This window comes from Puma concolor, chromosome B1, assembly GCF_028749965.1.
Source record: "Puma concolor isolate L17-30 chromosome B1, mPumCon1.1.hap2, whole genome shotgun sequence".
Taxonomy (NCBI): domain Eukaryota; kingdom Metazoa; phylum Chordata; class Mammalia; order Carnivora; family Felidae; genus Puma; species Puma concolor.
The window spans coordinates 112225116-112251566 of record NC_141670.1 but is presented as its reverse complement, the minus strand read 5'-3'; the positions used below and the strand labels follow the sequence as shown (position 1 = coordinate 112251566).

Sequence of the window (26451 nt, the reverse complement as noted above, 5' to 3'; positions counted from 1 at the left end):
CATGGGCAACCTGTGTAAACAGCATCTACAATGATAGTAATAACAGTACCTACTTCATAGATTGTTTGGAGGATTAAGTGAGTGGATAACATGGAATGTTTAGAATGGTGCCTAGCATTCAATAAATGGTAGCTATTATTATACTATAAGCTAATTGACAAAAGGACATGGCTTAGGGCCAGATATGAGATTTTTATAGTTATGAGGCAAGACAGAAACTCAAGGGAAACAAAAGCAAACATAAACAATTGAGACTACATCAAAATGAAAAGATTTTGCACAGCAAAGGAAACCATCAACAAAACATAAAGACAACCTACTCAATGAGAAAAGATATTTGCAAGGGTTAATATACAAAATATACAAAGAACTTATACAATGCAACACCAGAAGAACAAGTAGTCTGATTAAAAATGGAAAAATAAATGGGCAGGGGACCTGAATAGACATTTTTTTCCAAAGAAGATATACTAACAGCCAATAGACACATGAAAATATTCTCAACATCACTAATCATCATGGAAATGCAAACCAAAACCATAATGAGATATCCACTTACATTTGTTAGAATGGCTAAAATAAAAAAGACAAGAAATAACAAGTGTTGGCAAGGATATGCAGAAAAAAGGAACTCTCACACTGTTGGTGGGAATGTAAATTGGTACAACCACAGTATGGAAGTTTCTCAAAAAGTTAAAAATAGAAATACCATGTGATCGAATAATTCAACTACTGAGTATTTATCCAAAGAAATTAAAACACTAATTCAAAAAGATATATGCACCCCTATGTTTATTGCAGCATTATTTACAATAGCCGAGATATGGAAGCAACCTAAATGTCTGTCAATAGACCAATGGATAAAGAAGATGCAGGGTGTGTGTGTGTGTGTGTGTGTGTGTGTATGTATGTGTTTATTTATATTTATATATAATGGAATATTATTCAGCCATAAAAAGGATGAGGTTGTGCTATTTGCAACAACTTAGATGGGCCTAGAGGGTGTAATGCTAACTGAGAAAGATAAATATCATATGGTTTTACTCATATGTAGAATCTTTAAGAAAAAATAAACCAAAAAAAGGCAGAATCACACCTATAAATACAGAGAACAGTTGGTTGCCAGAGGGGAAGAGGAGTGTGGGGATGGGAAAAATGGGTGAAGGAGAGAGGGAGATATAGGCTTTCAGTTACGGAATGAATAAGTCACAAGAATAAAAGTCACAACATAAAAAAAGGAAGCAAATATAAAATATTTTATGAATTTTTAAACCTTTTGACATTACAGTATTACCTTTAGTATTAATTTATATTTTTAAAAATACCACTTAGCTGTTAAGAAACTGAATTATCATTCAAAAAAATTCTCTGGAAGGACATATACGAAATAGATAATGTCAATCACCTTCTCAGGGGGGAGGAAGGAGCCTGGGCCCAGGGTGTCAGACTTTTCACTATATCCCCAAGTGCATTTTGAACTATGTGAATATACTACCTCCACAAAAAAATAAATGAAATGTAATTTTTTAAAAAAAAGACAGAAGTTAAGATCAAATAGAGTAATCAAGACCCTAGCTGAATTTTGCCATCAAGATATCAAAAATGACTGAAATTTTTTCAGATTTATCTATTAATGTATATAGGCAACCTTTCAAACAATGCAAAGAACTTAACATTCCAAACAGTATGTTAGTGAATCTGACAGTTGAACTTCTTAATGAGTCCCTCTCCCAGTACCAGCAGTCACACACCACCACTATTAAAAAAAAAAAAAAAAAAAAAAAAAAAAAAAAAAAAAAGGAGAGAAAATAATGTACCTGTGGAAGAACCCCAGACTACAAAACTGATTGTCAAGCTGGCCTCTTCCTCTGCAACCATTGACGACAGCCACTGAGATAGAAGAATCATAAGCGGTGATGAACCGATATTCTGGATTCTTCCCTGGAGTGCCTTAAGGGCAAAACCAGAGACTCCTTTGCTATTAACACTCACGGAACCCATTAGCTGTTAAGAGGAGTAATATCCACATGAGGTGAACATGGTTCCCAGGAAACAAAAGAACATCAGTTACAAAGGTCTTCCAGTTCCATGTTAGATAAGAACTTTTGCTTTTGACCTGACTTGGTATTCTTTGAGAAGGGAGACATCTCCTCAGGAGCCAAGGTGGTTAGGACAAGGGAGAAGAATGCATCTTCTTCATCAAATAGCTCTTCTTCTGGGGACCTATTTTTGGACTTGAACTCAATGTGTTGACTCAGATTATAATGCTAAATGTTTGGTCTAAATATTAATTTTTTTTAATTTGTTAATGTTTATTTATTTTTGAGAGAGAGGGAGAGAGACAGAGAGAGAGAGACAGAGAGAGAGAGAGTGAATGGGGGAGGGTCAGAGAGAGAGAGAGAGGGAGACACAGAATCCAAAGCAGGCTCCAGCCCCTGAACTGTCAGCACAGAGCCCAACATGGGAATCGAACTCATGAATTCTGAGATCATGACCTAAGCTAATGTCAGATGCTTAACTGACTGAGCCACCCAGTCACCCCTAAATATTAAATTTTTGTTTTGTTTTGTTTTTAATTTTTTTTTAACGTTTATTTATTTTTGGGACAGAGAGAGACAGAGCATGAACTGGGGAGGGGCAGAGAGAGAGGGAGACACAGAATCGGAAGCAGGCTCCAGGCTCTGAGCCATCAGCCCAGAGCCTGACGCGGGGCTCAAACTCACGGACCGTGAGATCGTGACCTGAGCTGAAGTCAGACGCTTAACCAACTGAGCCACCCAGGCAACCCAAATTTTTGTTTTTAACTCTGACATTCATCTGTATTTTCTAAAAACCACCCAATACATTGAGCTGGGAAATTTCATCTTCAAAATGTTTGAAGATCAGATAACACCATGTCTGTCTTTGTTAGTATTGTATATCCAATGCCTATAAGATACATCTTATATCTTAAATATTTTGTTGGGTGAATGAATAAATTCTCAGTAAATCATATGCCAAGAATCATTTGCTACATTATAAAGCTTCACGTGCAAAATTTTCCCCGATAAATGGAGTGTATTGCAATAATGAGTTCCCCTTCATTTTTGAGATTAAGCTCATGGGCCCCAAATCAGTTGAGTTCTGTCCACAGTCAAGTGTCACATCAACTAATATAGACTTTTGATTTTTCTTTTCATTTCGTTTATTTCCAGGTTAAGCACTCTCCAAGAAAATAGTTTTGCTATGATTTTAGAGATATTTGCATAGTTAAAAAAGAAGGAATAAGAATTCTAATTTCTCAGGCTTCTCTGACATTTCTTTGTCATTACATGTAACCATGACATTGGTATCAATAATAAATATTGTAGACATTTGTACATAAAGGTAGAGCCAATAGGATTTGCTGATATATTGGAAAAGAGAAGGAGAAGAGTCACAAACTTGGAGTCAAAGCTCTAAAATTTTGTCCTAAACAAATGAATGGATGATTTGTTTTACTGAGATAGAGACACCAAGAGAGAAGCAAGCAAGTATAGAAAATAAAGAGCTCTGTTTTAAATATGTTAAGTTTGAGGGGAACCTAGCTGGCTCAGTTGGTAGAACATGCAACTGTTGATCTGAGGGTCATGAGTTTGAGCCCCACATTAGGTGTGGGGCCTACTTAAGAAATAAAATAGGGATGCATGGGTTGCCTAGTTGGTTAAGTGTCTGGCTCTTGATTTCGGCTCAGGTCATGATATTAAGGTTGTAGAATAGAGCCCCATGTTGGGCTCTGTGCTGAGTGTGGAGCCTGCTTGGGATTCTCTCTCTCCCTCTCTCTCTCTACTCCTCCCCTGTTCTCTCTCTCTCTCTCTCAAAATAAATAAATAAACAAACATTAAAAAATTAAAAAAGAAAATAAATATGTTAAGTTTGATATACCTAATTGACAAGTTGGCTGTTATCTAGGCAATCTCATATACAAGGCTGCATTTCAGGAAAGAGACCAAGGATGGTATTCAAATTTGGGATTCACCAACAGAAATGATATTTGAGGCTATGGGAGAGTCTAAGTGAGTGCAGCTAGAGAAGAGAAGCAGCTTTAGAACTTTTAGGGCATTCAACATTCAGAGGCTGGAGAAGGATACTCCAGCAAAGTAGAGTGAAGAAAAGAAGCAATTGAGGTAGAATGAAAACCAGGAGAACAAAATGCCAGAAGTCACTTGAATAAAAAGGTGGGATTAATTGACTCAACGAAATGCTTCTAGGAGTTTGAATGAAGATTAATAAATGGTCGTTGGATTTGGAGGCTGTTGGCAACCTTGAAAAGGACGGGTTCAGTGGAGTGTTGGGGATGAAAGATATAGCTTTAAGAAAGAATGAGAAATGAGGAAGTAAAGACAGTGAGTTTAAATTTTTTTTTTTTTTTAACGTTTATTTTATTTTTGGGACAGAGAAACAGAGCATGAACGGGGGAGGGGCAGAGAGAGAGGGAGACACAGAATCAGAAACAGGCTCCAGGCTCTGAGCCATCAGCCCAGAGCCCGACGCGGGGCTCGAACTCACGGACCGCGAGATCGTGACCTGGCTGAAGTCGGACGCTTAACCGACTGCGCCACCCAGGCGCCCCAAGACAGTGAGTTTAGACAACTCTTGAGATTGACTGTAAACAGAGACAGAGACCATGGCATAGGACCTGGGGAGAGATTGCCGTGGACTGAGTACTTGTATCCCCTCACCTACCCCAAATTCATATGTTGAATTCCTAACCCTCGAGGTGAAGTTTTTATGAGGTGAGGCCTATGAGAGGTGACTGAGCCATGAAGGCAGAGCCCTTATGAATGGGATTCATGCCCTTATGAAAGAGGCCCCAGGGAGACACAGGAAAAACATGGCATCTGTGAACTAGGAAGTAGGGTCTTACCAGACACTGAATCTGCTGGCGCCTTGCTCTTTGACTTCCCCAGAATCGTGAGAAATAAATGTCTGATGTTTATAACAAGGTTTATACTACCCAGTTTATGGCATTTTATGTTATAGCAGCCTGAACTAAGACAAAGATGTACAAAGACATATGATTAAGGGAAAATTTTTTAAGATGGAAGACACTATGTCTGTATGCTGATGAGAATGATCCAGTAGAGACGAGGAAATTAATGATGTGGAAGAGAAAAAGGGTGTTTACAGGAATCGTGTCCTAGAGCAAAGAGGGAGGGATAGAACTGAGTATATAAATGGGAGGTTGGCCTTAACCCTGGCAAAGGGACAGTAGGCAGAAACATGGGTTCCACTGCAAGAGGGTTGATAAATCCGGGTAAGACAATAAGAAAGGTCTCTTCTCATTGACTGTTTTCTCAGTGAAAGAAGAAGCCAGGTTGTCCACAGAAAGCATGGCACCTTGAGAAGAGAGCAGAAGGTGTGAGTGTAGCTGGACTGTCAGGCTGTGCTGAGGGCCAACTTCATGTTAAGGTCATAAATTCAAAGTGTCATGGTTGTGTGTTTTTCTCCAGCCACATGCAATTACTTGGGTAGAAGCTCAGGTTAGGCAGAAAAGTAGATATAATTTGGGGATTGTAAGTAGCAACAAATAACACTCATTGTCACCTCCTGTGTTCAGAGCCAACTGAAAGATAGATACAAAAGAGCAGCCTTCATTATTCTAAAATGGATAGGAGAATGTAGCTTTAGGTATTCAGACAAGTGAGTTGGTAAATTCTCTACCCCAAACTCATTTTGTTGCTGGAAAGTTCCTTCGCTTATTGTAGAACAGGGAGAAGATTTTTTTTTTTAATTTTTTTTTTAATCTTTTTTTTTTTTAATTTTTTTTTCAACGTTTTTTATTTATTTTTGGGACAGAGAGAGACAGAGCATGAACGGGGGAGGGGCAGAGAGAGAGGGAGACACAGAATCGGAAGCAGGCTCCAGGCTCCGAGCCATCAGCCCAGAGCCTGACGCGGGGCTCGAACTCACGGACCGCGAGATCGTGACCTGGCTGAAGTCGGACGCTTAACCGACTGCGCCACCCAGGCGCCCCTTAATCTTTATTTATTTTTGACAAAGGCAGAGAGACAGAGAGGGGAGGGACACAGAGAGAGGGAGGCATAGAATCTGAAGCAGGCTCCAGGCTCTGAGCTGTCAGCACAGAGCCCAACACGGGGCTCGAACTCACAAGCTGTGGGATCATGACCTGAGCTGAAGTCAGACGCCCAACCGACTGAGCCACCCAGGCGCCCTCCCCCTTTTTTCTTAAATTTTGTTTTAATCTTTATTTATTTTTGAGAGAGAGAGAGAGAGTACAAGTAGGGGAGGAACAGAGAGAGAGAGGGTGACATTGAATCCGAACGAGGCTCCAGGCTCTGTGCACAGAGCCTGATGTGGGGCTTGAACTCACGAACCACGAGTTCATGACCTGAGCTGAAGTCAGACACTCAACCGCTCAACCAACTGAGCCACCCAGGCACCCCCAACAGGGAGGAAATTTTAAAGAGAGGGGAGAGGAAAGGTCTGAGCCAGGTATGCCCCCTCCCATCAGATAACTCATTCCACCTTTAGCAAGAGAAGGAATTGAGGGATGAGGAAAGTGGCTAACAGTCAGGCTACCCCAGGGATTCGCAGCTCTGCCTGCACATTGAATCACCTGGGGATATTAAAAGAAATCAATGCCTGCGTACAATTCCCAGAGAGTTCAATTTAACTGGTCTGGGGTGCCATCTAGACATCTGAACTTTTTAAAGTTCCCCTAAGAGATTTTGTTTTTGAGAGAGAGTGCAAGAGGAGAGGGGCAGAGAGAGAGGGGGCTCCACACTAACAGCAGTAAGCCTGATGTGGGGACCGAACTCACGAATCTCAAGATCATGACCTGAGCCAAAGTCGAAGGCTCAACCGACTGAGCCACTCAGGATCCCCTCCCTTAAGTGATTTTAATGTGAGGCCAACATTTTTCCTTAACAATAAATATAGTTGGAATTGCCAGATTTATGTGACAGAAGTAGAAATTGACAAAGGCATCAAGAATGGGTTTTTTTAAGTCATTACTTGGATGCACTGTGGGAATTTAAATTTTTTTAATGTTTATTATTTATTTTAGAGAGAGAGAGAGAGTGCAAACAGGGGAGGGGCAGAGAAAGAGGGAGACACAAAATCTGAAGCAGGCTCCAGGCTTTGAGCTGTCACCACAGAGCCTGATGCAGGGCTTGAACTCGCAAACTGTGAGATCACGACCTGAGCCAAAGTTGGTGGCTTAAATGATTGAGCCACCCAGGTGCCCCAATGCACCACAGGAATTTAAAGAGTCAAGTGAGAACATGAGGGGGTTGGTTACACAACAATAGTAGGGGTCAATGGATTGTGTGGATGTCCCTGAAGGGTTGCAGAATTGTTGGAGTTGAGCTACTGAGAAAGGCAGTTAGAATAGTAGATAAAGATCAGAGAATCAAATGGTTAAGTTGAGATTCCAACTGGGCTGTTATCAAAATTTTAAGTTCTAGGCTATGACTGACCATGGGAGTCATGAGTATCATAGTCATAGGGACTAAGGCTTGGTGTAGAGCAAGATCACTGGAGATAAAGAGGCTGTGGCAAGAGAGATCAGTGTGCTAAGTGAATCATCGATGTGGATTTTGAAATGACCAGTGGTGACTGGAGTGATAGTGGCCATCACAACCTGGAAGAGACTAAGGCATGCAGGTCCCTGGTTCTCAGGGACCATGAGATTCACTAGGATCCTGGGCAAGTGGTCATCTGTTTTGAAACTGCTTTCTTTTTCTTCTAAAAGACAGCCAACTCCATCTATGGTAGATATGAGGGAGAGAGGATGAAAAGCAGGGAGAGATGATTGAAAATGCTGCCTTTAGGTATATAGAGAAAAAGATATGCAACTATTTTCCAAAAAGGACTTGCATGTTCTACTGGTAAAATGAAAGAAGATCAGTGAAATGTTAACCAGCCTTGGGCATAAACCTTAGGAAAGTTCAGTTCTTTTCCTCACTTTTCAGCGGGTGGACAAATTTAGAGCATGACATGCTTGGTCCTCCGTTGACCTTGAGTAGTCCAATTGGACAGGTTCTACTCTTACTCTGCTTTCCTTATTGATGTATAACTATGCAGGCATCATCATTTTTCATTTGTTTATTCTGATAATTCCTCACCTCAGGACATCTTCCCCCACTTTCCCCTGCCTTTTTCCAATCTCCCAATTTGCTATGCAGCAATAATTTCCCTTTCCACTATTCCTGCCAATTGCAATGCCAGATGGCTTCAGTTCTGAGTCCCCTCACCCAGCCCCCCTAGAGAACAGCTGCCATTGTCATTGCTGCAAACGCATCATGGCTTTGAACCCATAGCTGGGACCCAAACTTGATGCTCAGCATCGGGAGGGGCTAGCACTAATGCAAGGAACCATGAAAACGGCACACACTTTTCCTTGCTGCTGTTCAGCAAAAGCCCTTAGAAAAAGCTCTTTAGCATTTTTTCAATCATCTGTGTATTGAAATCTCATTGTGGAGTTTAATTCCTTTACCACCTGACTCAGCTTTCTAGCCGTGAAGTTCCCTTTGTGCCATAAACTCAATTAGAACCCCATATTTTCCATTCTGAAAACAGATGTGAAAAAACAACTGTGGGGCTGTTGCACACATGCACGCACACACGCACACACTCATTTGTAAGCCTGTCTCTAGAAATCCAGCACTCTCTTATCTACATCCACATATTTTTATTTAAACATGATCACTCAACAAGAAAAACACAAGTTGGTGGCTATTTGAACAATCGGACAGCCCTTAAGTCAGGCTCTGAAGAAAGATAAAGGAATAGAATTCCTGTTCCTTTTTTTTTCCCTTGAGTTATCCTATGTTGATTCCAACAACTAAAATTCTGCTACTGTGAGATTGTCTAAAAAGATCATATTTTTGAGTGCTCTGTGATGGCAGGTCAGTCATAGGCCTACAAACCCAAACAAAAGAACCCTGAATCAAATTCCATGTAGACCAATATGCATTTCAAAGGCACTGCCCATGTAGGCAGTGGGTTAGGGTTTTTGTGTTGTTTTCTTTTTCTTTCTTTTTTGGGGAGTGGGGGTGGGGGAGGGACTCTCTTTCATGTTAATCTAATTGTGCATAACCCAGGCACATTTTACCATGTAGGGAAACTTTCTCTTTTAGTGTCCTTCCTTGCCACACACTCTGGCCTCCTTTCATTACCCTCCTCCTGAAGTCAGAGTGCTCCCGGGGCGTACATTTGGGGGAGATTCCCAGGATGGTGATGTATTCGGCGTTGCCGCTGAGGAATTTACTATCCCTTCACTTGGCAGCAAATGAAAGTGGGTATTAATTTCTCAGAGTGCTGGTAGAAATGCGAGAGAGGGGCGACAAGAATGATACCCACCTAAATCTGTATGTAGTGCACAGCATGCCGAGGTTTCAAAAGAGGGAGAGAAAAGACAATGGCAAGAAAGAAAAGATTCTCCTGAGTTGACTTCTCTGCATTTTGCATCGTTAGGTTTTGGAGAGAGATGCGAGAAGCTCAGCCCCAAACGGAGTTAAATTATGCAGCTGTGGGGATGCCAGGTCCTCCAGAATAGGATGCTTCGTTTAGATTTTCCACAATGCTATTGAAGTGCTTATTTTCCTCCTGAAGAGACACAAACAGATGCAAACTTCTGTAAACACTTTAGAAATGAATTCAGTGAGTTTGGCCTCTCAGCAGTGCTCAATAGCTGACAGAAAAATGTCTAATTAGTGCAAGTGGAAATAATAGGGCCACTTGGATTCCTTCCATCCTCCTCCAAGTCTACTTTTCCAAGGAACTCAAAGGGCCTTTGTCTGGCAGGTCACCCTCTCTCAGGCTTTTGTGCTCCAATCTATTAAGAGTAGAAGGGGGAAAAATAGATTAGGCAATGTTCTCTGCTCAAATATATGGCGTGTTCATGCGGGATGCAGAATGGGGTGTTTGCAGCATCAGTTTACAGGTGCTTGGGGAGGGATTCCTCCATTGGCGACAGCCAAAAGCAACTCGCACGTGCTGCAAAGGCTCCCTTTCAGGAACCCACTTTCCTTCACCAACTGCCATAAAGCCTGCTCATTTTCCTTTTTTTTTTTTCTCAGTTTCTAGCAACATCACTCCTTAGAGTTGGCGAAGAGAAGAAAGAGATTAAAAGAAATTAGAGGCTTAGTTGTATTCTGAGATGAGCCTTATAGATGTTATACACATGATCGATTATTTCCTTTTCACTCTATTGAAAGTTCTGCTGACGGTTATTTTCAGAGCCTGTCTTTTCTTGTTATTTTGCCATAAGGAGAAAAGGAGTGCATGAACTGACTTCTTTTTCCTATCCCCCCCCACACACACACACACACAGTATTCCCTGTCATTTATTTTTTTTTTTTTTCAACGTTTATTTATTTTGGGGACAGAGAGAGACAGAGCATGAACGGGGGAGGAGCAGAGAGAGAGGGAGACACAGAATCGGAAACAGGCTCCAGGCTCTGAGCCATCAGCCCAGAGCCTGATGCGGGGCTCGAACTCACGGACCGCGAGATCGTGACCTGGCTGAAGTCAGACGCTTAACCGACTGCGCCACCCAGGCGCCCCTTCCCTGTCATTTATTAAGCACCCACCATGTGCCAGGCCCTGTGCTGAGTATTTGACACATTTCCTCTAATCCTGATACAGCACTGAAAATAAACATTATCCACATTTCACAGATGAAGTCTTTGAGACTCCGAGAGGTTAAGTAATTTGCCATTGACAAATAAATGCCAGCTAAGAAACAAATTCAGATATCTGTGGTTTCATTTCAGACATTATATATTTTTTAATCTCTAGAAGTTTGATTTGGATCAACTTTCACATCTCCCTTGTATATTTTTAACTCTACCTAATTTTTACTCTACCTTCTGAAACTTACGAAATACAGTTATAATAACTGTCATTTTGAGGTCGGTTTCTATTGATTTATTTTTCTTTGCAGTTTGGGCTTTTTTTTCATGCCTGGCAATTTTTGGCTGGATGCCAGACATTGTAAATTTTACCACATTGGATGGTGGGTATTTTGCAAGTCCATAAACACTTTTTTTCTTAATTTTTTAAGTTTTATTTATTTGCTTTGACAGGGAGGGAAAGAGAGAGAGAGAGCACATGCACAATCATGGGAGGGACAGAGAGAGGGGGTCAGAGAGAATTCTAAGCAGGCTCCATGTGGTCAGTGCAGAGCCTGATGTGGGGCTCAAACTCAGGAACCCTGAGATCATGACCTGAGCCAAAATCAAGAGTCGGACACTTGACCCGCTGAGCCACCCAGGCGTCCCGCCTGTAAATATTTTCGAGGTTTGTTTTGGGACTCAGTCAAGTTAGGAAATTGCTCTTTTTCAAGCTTCCTTCTCAACTTTCAGAGTAGACCAAGAGCCACTTTACTCTAATTTTAACTCACTATTGAAGTGATGCCCTTCTGAATACTCCATGCCCTGTGGACAACAAGGTTTTCATTTCTGATTGGTGGAAATATAAGACCTACATGAAGCCTGGGGACTGTTTCCTCTAGTCCTTTTAGGTAGTTCTTTCTCCAGCTTGGTGTGGTGCCTTTCCATGAATGAGGTGTCCTGAAAACTTGAAGGACCTTTTCAGATCTCTGGACCTCTTGCTTTGTTCTCCTTTCTCTGTGAACTCTGGCCACCTTGACCTACCCAGACTCCTAGAAACTCCATCTTTCCAACACAGGAAGACCACCTCACAGAAGTTACTGCTGGAATTGCAAAGTGTCTTTGTAGCTCAGTGTGAAGAAGGTCCAGCTGGAATAATTTCTAGCTAATCACCAAATGATCGTTTGCTCTCATGTCACCAACTTTAACTAGAGAATTTCAAAACAGTGACAGTGAAGGCCATCTCCCATAAAGTTTCTTTTCTTTCTTTTTTTAAATACATAACAAAAACACTCTTTTCAATTGTTGTGGGGGTTTTTTTGTCCCTCCTCCCCCCCCCCTTAGAATTTTCTCATCATAATAAAGGATATGGTTTCCTTAGAGCTACTCTTTGGGTTCAGTGAGTGATGAGTGTAGCCCTAGCTCCAAAGACCCAGTATCCTATGCCCAGATCAAGCACTGAGCAAAATCACCTTGATCAGACTATAAGGAGAAAACCGAAGAAAAACTGACCTTTTAGACATTTGAGTTCCTCAAGTGTTGGCCAAGGATATGGAGAAATTGGAACTCTGTTCACTGTTGGTGGGATTGTAAGATGGTGGAATCTCTAAGGAAACCCAGCCTGGAGCTTTCTCAAAAAATGAAAAATAGAGTTACCATATGACCCATAAATCCCACTCCTGGATATATAGCCACAATAATTGAAAGCATGGTTTTGAAGAGATATTTGTATGCCCATGTCATTAGCAGCACTGTTCACAATAGCCAACAGTTTGAAGCAACCCAAATGTCCATCAACAGATGAATGGATAAACAAGGTCTGGTACATATATACAGTGGAAAAATTCTGCCTTAAAAGGAAGGAAATCTTGTCACATACTATAACATGGATGAACCTTGAGGACATTATGCTAAATGAAGCCAGCCAGCCACAAAAGGACAAATACTGTATGATTCCAATTATTTGAAGTACCTAGAATAATCACATTCATAGATATAGAAAGTAAGGGGAACCTGGGTGGCTCAGTCAGTTGAACTTCTGACTTTGGTTCAGGTCATGATCTGACAGGTTCGTGAGTTTGAGCCCCGCATCAGGCTCCCTGCTGTCAGCATGGACCTTGATTCAGATCATCTGTCCCCCTTTCTCTGCCCCTCCTCTGCCTGCCTCTCTCTCTCAAAAGTGAATAAACTTAAAAAAAAAAAAAAGCAAAATGGTGGTTATAGGGACTGGGTTGTGACAGGGAAGAGGAGTTGTTTAATCAGTATAGACTTTCATATTCACAAGATGGAAAAGTTCTGGAGATCTATTCCACAACAATGTGGATTAACACTAATGAACTGTACACTTAAAAATGATGAAGATGGTAAATTTCATGTTACATATTGTTTACCACAATAAAAAAAAAATATTTTTAAAGATGCAGATTTGGGTTCTTGCCTGACCCTGACCCTCTGACTTTATAAATTTGGAAAGTCACTTAACCTCTCAACTTCAGTTTCCTTACCTTACTTAGATTTTATAGTTACTCTAAGTTTAACTGGGCTAATGCACGTGAATGTTTTTCATAAACTGGATGGTGCTACAATGATGGAAACCATTTTTATCAGAGAGGTAAGAGAATCACCCTTGGAAAATAGCCTGTCACTAAACATTGCATCCCATGTAGGTAAACAATCACCCTAACGCTGAAGTGGGGCACCTACGAGAAGGGAGAACAGAACTAAACATTGAGCATACACCGAAGTGCAACCTCGAAGAGAGGGAACCCACTGTGGCTTGCTGAGTACCCTGCAGGATACATAGTTATGAGCAGGGTTGCAGGAAGAGTGCTGCACTTTCCAAGCAGACCTGTAAGGAAGCCTGGAAGTGGAACAGGCTGCCATTTGTGCAGAGAACAGCTGAGGTTGCAAACTCACGGACTGTATCACGTACACCTGGCATAGGAAGGACTCTTGATCAGGGACAGGCCTTACTGAACAGAGTAAGGCATACATAACACCATAAATTTTCCTTTCCATTTGATTTACGGTTTCTGCATGTCAGATGGCTGACTTGTTCTTGCTTCAAGATTTGTGTTTTTCAGATTGATGATTTACTTGACAATTCTCAATAGAAGTTTTGAGCATTGCAGTTTTAGTTTGGTTTTTTTTTTTTTTTTTGGTTGGAAAGAACAGAGGTTCGCTCAAACATATTCACAAAATGGGGTGTACATTATTATGAAAACATAATGGAACAATAAAGGAGGCCTGTAACTCTAAAAATGGCCCTCATGAAAAGGTAAATTTGGATTAAGAGCCATCATTCTTCAATCTTCACTCTGCCATTGCCCATAAATATGACTTAGCTATATTCTATTTTCTGCTTCTTTCTACCCTTCTATATTTCTTAGTTCAGATTTGAAAGTTCATTTTTTCAAGCCAGGCCACAGAGTCGTGGGGCCGGGTACTCTTGGGTTAACTTTGAGCTGGTGCGTGGGTGGGGAAATGGAGTCAAGGGCAAGTAGCAAAATGCATAGCTATTTCAAAGGCAGGGACCCTGGGCAAAACAGTTTTCCTCAGAAAGGGTTATGATATATCAGGCAATAATTAATGTTGGGATCTTTGAGAGGATCCAGGATTCCTTCCCTCCTGGATTCTGAGCAAGCTGAGAGAAAAAAAAAAAAAAAAGGTAGGCAGAATCAGGTTAAACATTACTTTTAATTCTGATAAAGACTAAATTGAAAGACATAGCCTCAGGGGCACCTGGGTGGCTCAGTCAGTTAAGCCTCTGACTCTTGGTTTCGGCTCAGGTCACGATCTCATGGTTTTGTGAGTTTGAGCCCCATGTGCTGCCAGCACAGAGCCTGCTTGGGATTCTCTCTCTTCCTCTCTCTCTCTCTCTCTCTCTCTCTCTCTCTCTTTCTCTTTCTCTCTCACCCCCCCCCACCCCATCTCTCTGCCCCTCCCCGACTCGGGCTGTCTCTCTCAAAATAAACAAATAAACTTAAAAAAAAAAAAAAAGAAAGAAAGATATAGCTTCATATTAGAGTACAAGGGGTCTGCTAGCTGAACCCCTAAATTATGTAGACATCCTCATTCAATCACAGAAATTACTGAGGCAAGCAGAACACCACATAAAGGGTGGCTTTCTAGATTAGACTTATGATATGAAAGAGCAGAGAATCCTGTTTCCCTTAGACACCTGTTCCCAAGGAAACAAAAGAGAGAGAGAGAGAGAGAGAGAGAGAGAGAGAGAGAGAGAGAGAGAGGAGGTAAGCCAGACATGCCCAGTTTCTTCTTCCCAAATTTACCAGATTAGTCATTCCACCTCCCCTGGGGCAGAGTGGGTAAAGAAAGAGGCCAGGTGTGCTACAGTAAGTAAGCTCCCTTCACGTGGAAAAAAAAAAACATCAAAAGAAGACATCGTCCCCCCTAAAATATGGCATCAATACCACAATGAGAGCAGTGATCAATTTTAACAAAAGGATAAATATAAATGCAAATTATCACTTTCCAGACTTCATAAACACAGCGATAGCTTAAAAGCTTTAATGAGTTGAGAGCATCAGTATGAAAATAGAGGGTTTATTGTACTGGTTATTGGTAGGCTTTACCTGATGGATGAATACCTATAAATACAAATGTTATTTTCTATATGCTATAGATAAGCACACCAAAACATATATGCCGAAAGCCAAATCACATGAGTAAGCACCATAGATAGAATTCTGGAATGGGCCAGATATAAAAGTTTAGAACAGTGTTACTCACAGATACACAAGTATCAAATTACAACTCTGAAAGCACTGTTCCAAGCAGATTTTGAAAAGCAGAGATTATTCTCTCCCAGTTTGAATGTATCCTCTCTTACCTTAAATTTGTTAAAGTAGGGGTGCCTGGGTGGCTCAGTCGGTATCGGCTCAGGTCATGATCCCATGGCTGGTGAGTTCGAGCCCGCGTCAGGCTCTGTGCTGACAGCTCAGAGCCTGGAGCCTGCTTTGGATTCTGTGTCTCCCTCTCTCTCTCTGCCCCTCCCCCACTTACACTCTGTCTCTCTCTCCCTAAAGAATAAATAAACATTTTTTAAAAATTTAAATTTGTTAAAGTAAATCATGCTTCAGACCAGCAACTCTAACAACACTGATTACATATTTGGTATTTATGGCATCACTGCAAGTATCAGATAATTGATGTCCAACTCCTGTTTTCTTAAAATAAAGTCGGTGCAATGTGGGATTTGGACCTGGACTTCCTGTGTTCAAATCCTCCCTCTTAGTCAGAGGTGATGCGACCTTGGGCATGTTACTTAACCCCTGTGAGTCTCAGGTTTCCTGCCTGTTAGGATTGTTGTAAAGAGTGAGTGAATTAGTACATGGCATGCACTTTGCACTGTGCCCAGTACCTAGTTTTTATCCAAGAAATGTCAGTACTTCAGATTATGTAGCAGTGCTTCATGTAGGAACATCGTGCTAGGAAAATAAGCAAGGCTTTCAGGGCTTTATATGTGAGTTCACATGCTCAGAAAACACAGCTTGATTTAGTTTAGTAAACGGAGAAAGTACTGCTGGGTGGGAAACTCATTTATGCTAGTAGCTGCAAGGCTTTGAGTGTCTTTAATGTAACACCTCACAAGACCAAAAGATGATGTTTCCCACAATTCTGCCTCATTTATCTCATTCTTTATGTTACACTTTCATTTCCTGCCTGTTTTCTTCTTTTTCTTGTTGTATTCGTTAACTACATATAAATCAAATGTTTAAAATGTTACCTAAAATTTTGTATTTCCTCTTAATTACAATGTAGGCATTAAATGAAGCAGAGTGTGGTGAATTGATGTGGAACCCTCTTCTAGATGTTACCATGACTGAAAGAACCAGCTAGCATAACAATATGTGTAATCTCATTTATGAGAGAGAAAAGGAGGGAGAAGGGGGGGGGGGGGAGAAAGCAAGGCAAGACAAGGAATCAATTAATGCCTAAACACACATAAAAGGGTAGAAGTTTCTAGAAGGATCGCTCTGACACCATTATGAGGAAGAATGAGAATGAGCTTGGGGGCAAGGAGGGTAAAAACTAATGTAAAGAGTCGACTAACTAAGGGGCACTTTTCATTTTTACCTTGTGTTTGAATTTTCTAATAACAGGAAATATGCATTTAGCACTTGTATAATTTTAGAACCGTAGTGGGGGGAATGAAAGAAATATTTTCTGTCCCAGTTGAATTGGATTTTTCCTTTTTTCCATTATTCCATTTCCAAAAAATTTATTGTTTTTCTGTTAGTTCGGCCGCCCAAGAAAGTATGTTTCTCCCCCTAGTTCTAGGTTTTCTTTCTCTTGTTTCAACAAAAACACCTAGAGATTAAGCTTGGTGTCACGGCTGCCTTCTTTTTGCGCCGGGCGCGGCTTCTGTCTGGTTCATGACGTCCCGTGGATGTCCCTCCAGGCGTCTTTGAAAGCCTCCATCCTCGCCCGCGACTGCGCCACGGCTGCTGCCATTGTGTTCTTAAGCGACCGGTTCCTGTACGGGCTCGACGTGTCGGGCAAGCTCCTGCAGGTCGCCAAAAGGCTCCACAAGTTGCAGCCGGGAACGCCAATTGCCCCGCAGGTGGTCATTCGCCAAGCCCGACTCTCGGTCAACGCAGGTAGGCCTCCTCCCGCCGGCCCGGGGCGTCCAGCCGCGGGCTCGCCTTCCCTCCGGGGCTACTTGACTTCCGCGGGGGAGTGCGGCGGGCACCCGGGCCCGCGGGCCATCTTTTCAAGCTGCGGGCTCTCCCCGCCCCCGGCCCGCGATGCCCTTCCACCCGCCTCTTGCCAGCACAAAGGCCCTGGCATAAAGGGTTTCAGAGCCAAAAGCGGTAGAGAAAATTGTGAAAGGGTGTGGAAAATACTAATTGGAGCTTTTGTCTTCTAACAAATCTGTCCTGCTGCTTTCAAACAGGGGTATCTGAATTGCTATACTTCTGACCAAGAGCCTTTAAAAAGCAGATTAAAATTCTACTATTTTCTCTTAGTTCTCCTGTCTCCTTTCTGCAGGGCCACTTGACTATGCTAACAATAGAGCTGACAAACCCACTGAAGTAATTTGAGGGTTTTTTCCATCCCTGGGAACACCGGTACAGTACCTGATTAGGCCTTAAAGTATCTTTTTTTTTTTCCTTCTGTCACTTTGAATGAAATGAAAAATGAGGCTGACATTCTAACTTAGGATGTAATGTAGAGGGGGGTTGGAGGGGAAAGAGACCTGCTATGCATTACAGTGAAGTTTACTTCTATAGCATTTTTGAATTATTTAAGTTACTGATAACCATGAGGGTTAGAAATGTGTAGCCTGCTATTCTCACTTCTAAGAGTGAAAGAATAAAGGACAGAAGTAGAAAGCAAGTTGCCCTTCCCAGACTGGCTCAGTTTTTTAAATTGATTTTAGCTATTGTTGTTGTTTTTAATAAGCCTGGCCTGCAAGGAGTTAAAAAATCTTTACTTCACTCCCTTTTAAAACTGATTTTAGCTATTGTTGCTGTTTTTAATAAGCCTGGCCTGCAAGGAGTTAAAATATCTTTACTTCACTTCCTTTGAAAAGGAACTGTACTGACTATACTAAATGGGACAATTGTTGGATGCAGAGAGGCACAGAGATAAAAGGACATGAGAGAAATGGGCTTGTGGAGGTTAACTTTTCAAAAGCCCAAGTTCATTCACTTTCAAGTTCTTGCAGCTGTGCGTAAATTGTGTCCATGTTGGTTACTCTTCTAGAGTAACTGCAGGGACGGAGTGGAACTTAGGAAAACTTCCTTCCTTCCAAAATCCCTGATCTTGGACATTTTACAGTGTTTTGAGTTTATAATGTTTGGGGGATGAGGAAAACCTAGCAACTAATGTTCCTTCTGATGGCATCAGATGGCGATGATGTGTGTGTGTAGCACACATGAAGGCTGGGCGTGCACAGGCAGACTTCCATATTGGTTCTTCTCAGTTGGAACTTGGAAGAGTTAATGTGACCTCGTTTCTGGTATACGGAATTGCTATGGTGGGACATAGAAATTGAGGTCAAGTGGTAAGCAGGCCTGTTGATAGCTTTGCTTTACACAGCCAAACCGAACTTTTCGCTGGTTCATTTTGTTGTTTCTCTCAGGCTTCCAACTATGATAACAACTAAGCCTAGATATCGTCATGAGCAGTATGCTCCTCTGTTCACATATCGTACACCTTAGATAAAATCCTAGATCTTACTCCCCAACAGTTGGGTTGTCTTTTCCTCAAAGAAACTACCAAAAGAGCCACAAGAACACAAACACAGCCTTGGTTAAGTGAAGACAGTAAAACCTTGGTTTGCGAACATAATTTGTTCTGGAAATATGCTTGTAATCCAAAGCACTTGTATATCCAAGCGAATTTCCCCATAAGAAATAATGGAAACTCAGATGATTCGTTCCCTAACCCAAACATATTCATATAAAAATGATTACAGTACTGGAATAGAATACAAAATAATAAAGAAAATACAAAATATAAAGAAAAACAAATTAACCTGTACTTACTTTGAAAACCTTCATGGCTGGTGTGAGGGAGACTAGAGGAGGGTTACTGTGTAGGATGACTTTCACTATCAGTAACAGAATCACTGCTATCTAGTGGCTCCATGGAATCTTTTTCTTTTCATGCAACTTTAATAAGGAACCTATCCAAGGACACTTGCTTTTGCCTCCTTTTGAGGATTTCGCTGAAATGTGACATCCCATTGTTGTTAAACAGATTCATCGTTCACACAGCTACAGCCTTATTTGGGTGGTGCTTTTCTGTAAAATTTTGCACTGCTTCCCATATTTTACACATCTCCCTAATCTCATTTGAGGTGAGGGATTCCTCTGCCTTTTTTTCCTCCTCCTCTGCAGACGAGACAAGACACAGACTTCTTATAAAATCTTGAAGTTTTGGCCACTCGCATACCTCATTTGACCTTCTCCACGATTTCCTTCTCAACTTCCACCATAATCATCTCCTTCTTCTTACCACCTTTCTTTTCAAACTTTTTCTGCATGGGAGCCATTGTATATGCTCGCATGGATGTTAACTACAGTACAGCATTAATAAACTCTTGTCATATACCATATTTAATGTAACTGGCAATAAGGCAGCAGAGGAAAGAGTCTATATCTGCAGGCAGCCTGACCTAGAATGAAGCAAAGCATTCCTAAGCTTACTCTTGTATGGAAAAGCAAAGGACTATCCATAGGTGCTTTGAAGTGACAAATAATACACTATCGCCAGGTGTGGGCACCTTCCAACGTTCTAAAAAATCACTGACTTCTGCCAAACACTATGGTCTGAGACCTAGCTTCTGACCATGGGAGAAGATCACCCACAGTCCCGCAGACAGAGAGAAGAACCATTGGCTCAGTTGTGATAATGTGACATTCTACTTGTATTGCAAGACATTGCTCATTTATCAAGTTAAATTTTATTAGAAATGTTTGTCTTGGGGAACACTCACAGAGCAAATTATTTGCAATCCAAGGTTTTACTGTATTTGTGAATTTCTGCCCTCAAACAACTCTTGAGCCTCCCCCTACACCAGATGTCTCAAAGAGAGAGAGAGACTTAGAGCAGGGGTGGTGTCCTGGTAAAGAAGGTGCCATGGAAAGGGGTCTCCATACTCAGCACCTGGGACTCTTGGGTCAGAAGAGTGAGATGCCTATATGATATTATAAGGAGTAAGGAAGAGGAATAAAGGTAATATGAGGGGACAGCACGGCCCTACTGTTACCCTTCCTGATATCCACCCAAAACACATTCCAAGGGTGGGGGCATTTCAACATGTGGGGTTTCACAGGCAATGGAGGGCATCGTGAGCCTGCTCAGCTCACTCTTGCCTAAAATTAGGAGGCCAAACCTTTTAAGCCATAAATAGAGATAAAGGTTAAAATTTCCAGTTCCATCAACATGGAGCAGTAAGCACGCATAGAATCTTCTCCCATTACATAAATATTGTGAATAATTTTTTTTTTTTAAGCGCTGGAAATACAGAAAGTGTTCAAAGTTATAACAGTGGACTACTGCTCATGACACTATAGCCAGAGGGGTTTACACTTGGATGTGGTCCTAGGGGAAGGGACTGTCATTTTAATCCTCATGCAAGGACAAGAGACAGCACCTTGGGCCTATGTGAGGAGTGAAATATTTACATAAAGCTGGAATTCTTAAAGGTGTGCACAGCTATGTGTGGGGACTAAACAGTTCCACCAGCTCTCCCACGGAAGTGGCAAGGAAGCTTGCTCTCTGCCCAAGCTCTGGGTGGAGGCCAAAAAAAAAATCTCCCCAAACAAATGAAAACCCCAAGACGTGAGTGTGCCAAACGTGACTAGGGAGTCTCAATTTACCCTACCCGTAAGAGAGGGAATCCCCCCAAGTAATTAACAGAAAAAAACAGTTTAGTACTTACATTTTGGGGGCCCAGCAGAATATCAAGTACAAAACTATGCTCTAGAGAAACATCCACAGTCCAGGAGCGTAGGAATTCCACAGGAGAATATTACCTGCTGAAGATGCCCTCGGATTAAACCGTATAAGCAACGAAGGAAATGAAACATGGGAGAGAAGAACATTGTGTACCATACACAGGAAACGTGGCACTCCAAGACAAAATATAAAAGTAGAACAACTTAAAAGACTCATATGGCTTTTTTTTTTAATGTTTATTTATTTATTTATTTATTTATTTATTTTGGAGAGAGAGCACAAGCAGAGGAGGGGCAGAGAGAGAGGGAGACACAAAATTTGAAGCAGGCTCCAGGCTCCGAGCTGTCAGCACAGAGCCCAAAGCCCCTTGTATGGCTTTCTTTTTTTTTTTTAAGTTTGTTTGTTTATTTATTTATTTATTTATTTATTTATTTATTTATTTATTTATTTTGAGATAGAGTGTGTGAGTGGGGGAGTGGCAGAAAGGGTGAAAGAATTCCAAGCAGGCTCCGTGCTGGCAGCATGGCCCAACGTGGATCAGGCTTGAACACACAAACCATGAGATCATGATCTGAGCCCAAATGAAGAGTTGGATGCTTAACCAAGTCACCCCTGTGCCCCAAGACTCATATGACTTTAAAAAATCATATGTTTAAAGAATAGAACACAGGGGTGCCTGGGTGGCTCAGTCAGTTAAGTGTCTGACTTCGGCTCAGGTCATGATCTCATGGTTAACGGGTTCGAGACCCGTGTTGGGCTCTGTGCTGACAGCTCAGAGCCTGGAGCTTGCTTCAGATTCTGTGTCTCCCTTTCTCTCTGCGCCTAGCCCACTCTCACTCTGCCTCTCTCTCTCTCTCTCTCAAAAAGTAAATAAACAAAAAAATAATAATAAAAAGAACACAACAGGAAAAGAAAATGATTCACTGTTTTTAAAAAGAACTTAAGAGAGCTTTCAGGAAAAAAAAATACAGCAATTAAAATTAAAAATCAGTGTGGTTGTCAGAAAGTTTAGTAATTGGTAGGAAATTGCCTACAAGGCAGGCACAGCATATAAGTTTCTTTTTTTGTAGCTACAGGCTACAAGAGTGCAACCATACAGTGATGGCTAGAAAGAGCCAAAAACCCAGCAGCTCTCCCAGTTGGCGGTGATGCTTTCCGAATCTCAAGTGCTGATAAGGACACCACCTGCCAAACAAGCTGCTTAAACTGAGGTGAATTCAATAAAATAGATTATTAGAAAAATGAAAGGGGAAAAAAAAAAACAAACAAAAGAGACCTAAAACTTTAAGTCCAAAGTATTTATTATTAGGTTGAAGAGTCACAACATTACTTTGGCAAAAGATAAAAAAAAAAATTTCTAAATGTTCACTCTCCATTTTTCACTTAATCTCATCTCAGATCAATGATAAAAACTCACAAATGGCGGTGCTTCCCAAACTTTGATGAGGCACCTGGAGAGCTTACTGAAAATGCAGATCCTGATTGAGTAGGTCTGTGGCAGGGTCTCAGAGTCTGCGTTTCCAACCAGCCCCCAGACAACACTGATGCTGTTCCCCGAACCTCACTTGACCAGCAAAGGACTATCCAAAGACTCTAAATATGCGCCCGCCTGCTCCCGGTGAGTGGTAACAACCTCCCAGTAAAGATCAATTTCCTAGGCCAGTTTCTCAGGTGCTCCATCCCCCTAACTGACCTACCTGAAATGTGTTCCTGCAGCAGGTCAAACGGCGGGAGAGAAAATGATGGACCTGGGTGTTATATTTAAGGAAAATCCTGAGAATGAAGCATATAGAGTTAGGTGGATGCAAATATGAAAGCGGCATTTTAAAAACTTGGAGAAGGGGCGCCTGGGTGGCTCAGTCAGTTAAGCGTCCGACTTCGGCTCAGGTCATGATCTCACAGTCCGTGAGCTCGAACCCCGCGTCAGGCTCTGTGCTGGCAGCTCAGAACCTGGAGCCTGCTTCAGATTCTGTGTCTCCCTCTCTCTCTGGCCCTCCCCCGTTCATGCTCTGTCTCTCTCTGTCTCAAAAATAAATAAACATTAAAAAAAATTTTAAAAATAAAAAAAAATAAAAACTTGGAGAAATAGAATGTAAAAAACATAATAGGACTTCCGGGAGAATTGACTGGAATCGAAGGAAAAAATGTGTCTTTGAGCACAAAAGGTGGACCCAACCTTGAGCAAAAAAATTTTTTAATAAAAAATCACCCAGACACAAAACTACAGAAAATCAAACAATGAGGAAATCTTAAAGGAAACAAGAAAAGACAGATTATTTATATGGGAACTATATTTAGACTGAAAAAAGCATCTTATCAGGAATAAGAGTCCAGAAAGCAATGAAATCTACCAAAAAAAAAAAAATTGAGAGGAAATAGCTTTTCAGCCTAGAATTTTATACTCAGCAAAAATCATCATTCAAAAGTGAGGACAAAATTCACATTTTCAGACAAAGACTAAAAATTATTATTCTCAAGACATCTCTCTCACACACACACACATTAAAGAACATGTGTTGTTAAGGAGGAAGTTGAATCTACACAGATTGAGTAGGGGATTCAAAAAGCAATGGTAAAGAAAGAATTGGTAAATGCATAGGTCAAACTAACTAAAAGCAAAATAAAAGGAAATTATATGGTAGTATCATTTACATAATTTATCAGGTGCAAAAATCTTAAAATAATATCAAATTGACCAGTATTGTATTAAATTAATAATAATACATTACAGTAAAGGAAGGCTATTATCTGTTTATTCCAGAAACATAAGGATGGTTAATGTTTAAAAGCTGATCCATTCACGGGCTCCTGGGTGGCTCAGTTGGTTAAGCATCATACTTCAGCTCGTTGGGATCTTGCAGTCTGTGAGTTCAGACCCCACGTTGGACTCTGTGCTCACAACTCACAGCCTGGAGCCTGCTTTGGATTCTGTGTCTCCCTCTTTCTCTTCCCCTCTCCCACTCATTCTCTCTCTCTCTCTCTCTCTCTCTCTCTCTCTCAAAAATAAATGAACAAAAAATTTCTTTAAAAAAATAAATAAAAATTGATTCATTCAGGGTTGCCTGGCTGGCTCAGTTGGTAAAGCATGTGACTCTTGATCTTGGGGTCATGAGTTCAAGCCCCACATTGGGTGTAGGGCTTACTACAAATGATAATAATAATAACTGACTCATTCAATTCACCTAATGGACAGAATAAACAAGAAAACTATGTGTTCACCTAAATTGATGTGAGAAGTGTTTTATAAAATGTTAACCCATTTAGATTGAAAATACAAACTAGAGTTAGAGATGTTATTGGTCAGCTTCCAGTCAGGAGTCAGAAACAACACAATAATTTGAAAAAGGAAAGTTCAGTATAAAAGAGTTATTAACTATATCAGGAGATTAATGAGGGATTGGCTAGTAAGTAGTAAAGAAGACTCTGAAGAATACAGGATAAGCAGTTATAAGGAGGAGCCACTATCCCTTATACTGAAAGCATATGAGAAAAAGTTCACAAGAGCACAGCCAGGCACACCAGGGCCATGATCAAGACCTTGTTGGAGAAGCCACCGCCATGACTCACTGGATGGTAGAGAGGTCAAGGAGTTTCCATGCCAGCAGAACTCACTGGAAATCCACCCTCTGGGGTGCCGAGGGACGCCATCCACAGAGAGGTGCCACCACAAAGCAGCTCTTATGGAACACCAGGGGGAAACATTCATGGAGCCGTGCCTCACTGGCAGGCAGCACTCACTCCACTGTGAAGTCACCTGAGAGGATGCTGCAGGAACCTGCTGGCTGCTGGGTGCCGCTGACCTTTGAGGAGCCAGGTGCTGGAGAAGCCACCTGTGTTGTAGGAAGAAGGCACAGGAGAAGCCAGGATTGCTGCAGGAGGCAGGCATTGGAGAAGCTGTATGCACGGCAGGAGCCTGGCAAGAATGACACACTACATGAGGAAGAGAAGCATCTTCCCCTTGCAGTGTCTCTCCATGCCATCTTTTATTTTTTTTAACATTTATTTATTTTTGACAGAGAGACAGACAGACAGAGTGTGAGCAGGGGAGGGGCAGAGAGAGGGAGACACAGAATCAGAAGTGGGCTCCAGGCTCTGAGCTGTCAGCACAGAGCCCGACGCAGGGCTCGAACTCACAAACTGTGAGATCATGACCTGAGCCGAAGTCGGACGTTTAACCGACTGAGCCACCCAGGAGCCCCCTCTCTCCACACCATCTAATGACAAAGCTGGCAAAGGAGAAATATTTACAAGGTCCATCCCCATTATTGCAAAGCAGGCAATAAAGGATGAATTTGAAGCTGAAAGGCAATAAGCTGATAGCTGCACAAGAGGGAACTTCTTAACCTGATAAAAAGGAAGCAACTGGAAACCTTTGGCAAAACTACTGATGGAAAATTGGGAATATTCCTTTTAAAATCAAGTCAAGAAAAAAATGCATCTTGTTATCACTTCTGTTTGATCGTAAACTGGAAGCCCTCCCAATGCAATGAAAGCAGAAAAAGAAATAAGAGGTATAAAGATTAGAAATGAATAAACACGATTAGCAGGATTTGTGCACAGTGTGATTGCCCACATAGAAAACTTCAAGAAATACACAGATTATTAGAATTAAGACATTCAGCAAATGTGGCGAATACAAATCAATATGTTTTAAAACTACCCATCCTTATATATCAGCAAAACCTAATTAGAAAATACAACTTTTAAGAAGAAAGATACCTTTGGTAAAATTTATTTACATAGGTATTTCAAGTTATTGCTCTCTTTCCAAACATTGGAATGAATAAATTTTAATCAGGACCTAACTCATGATTTCAGAAAGTGGTTTTCCCCTTCTCTCCTTCCTTCCGTCTTTATTTCCTTCCTTCCCTCCCTCCCTCCTTCCTTCCTTCCTTCCTTCCTTCCTTCCTTCCTTCCTTCCTTCCTTCCTTCCTTCCTTCCTTCCTTCTTTTCAATAGTCTTGTTCACAGAAAGAAGACACAATGTTTTACAATGGTTTATCTTTACTTTTCAAGCCTTATTCTATATGAATGAGTGTGTGTGTGTAAATCTAATTGCCATTTCAGATACTGTGCAACTTCCCATCTCACCGATTCCTGGAAATGTCATCTTTCTCTTCAGTTTGGTATATGATGTCGTTATTGCTGTTAAATTTTAAAATAGCATGTTTCCAAGAGAGGTAACAGTGTGTTAACCTTAGAGCTTAAACTACTAGTAGTATTGAAGGCACATGTTCAGGTACTAATTGTGTGGCATTTGGTTGCTTCTTTTCAGGGAAACTTTTAAAAGCAGAATATATCCTGAGCAGTCTAATAAGCAACAATGGAGCAACAGGTAAGGTGCTTTCCTATCTTCACAACGACCTTCACCTGCAGTCCCTTCTGGAGTTCTAGTTTACAAGCACCTGAATGACCTAATAGTT

General features: G+C 41.3%; 1 protein-coding gene across 9 annotated transcripts in view; it reads left to right on the top strand.

Annotated features, from left to right (window-relative positions):
- ALPK1 (alpha kinase 1) overlaps positions 1-26451 on the top strand; it is a 137581-nt gene that overhangs the window by 86403 nt on the left and 24727 nt on the right. For 8 of the 9 annotated variants that reach the window (XM_086704388.1, XM_086704382.1, XM_086704387.1 and 5 more), the window contains 2 exons: positions 17020-17218; positions 26304-26363. In XM_086704388.1, the coding sequence (XP_086560514.1) occupies positions 17020-17218; positions 26304-26363 (259 nt within the window). The remainder of the gene's footprint in view (positions 1-17019; positions 17219-26303; positions 26364-26451) is intronic. The other variant, XM_086704389.1, reaches the window with a different exon arrangement.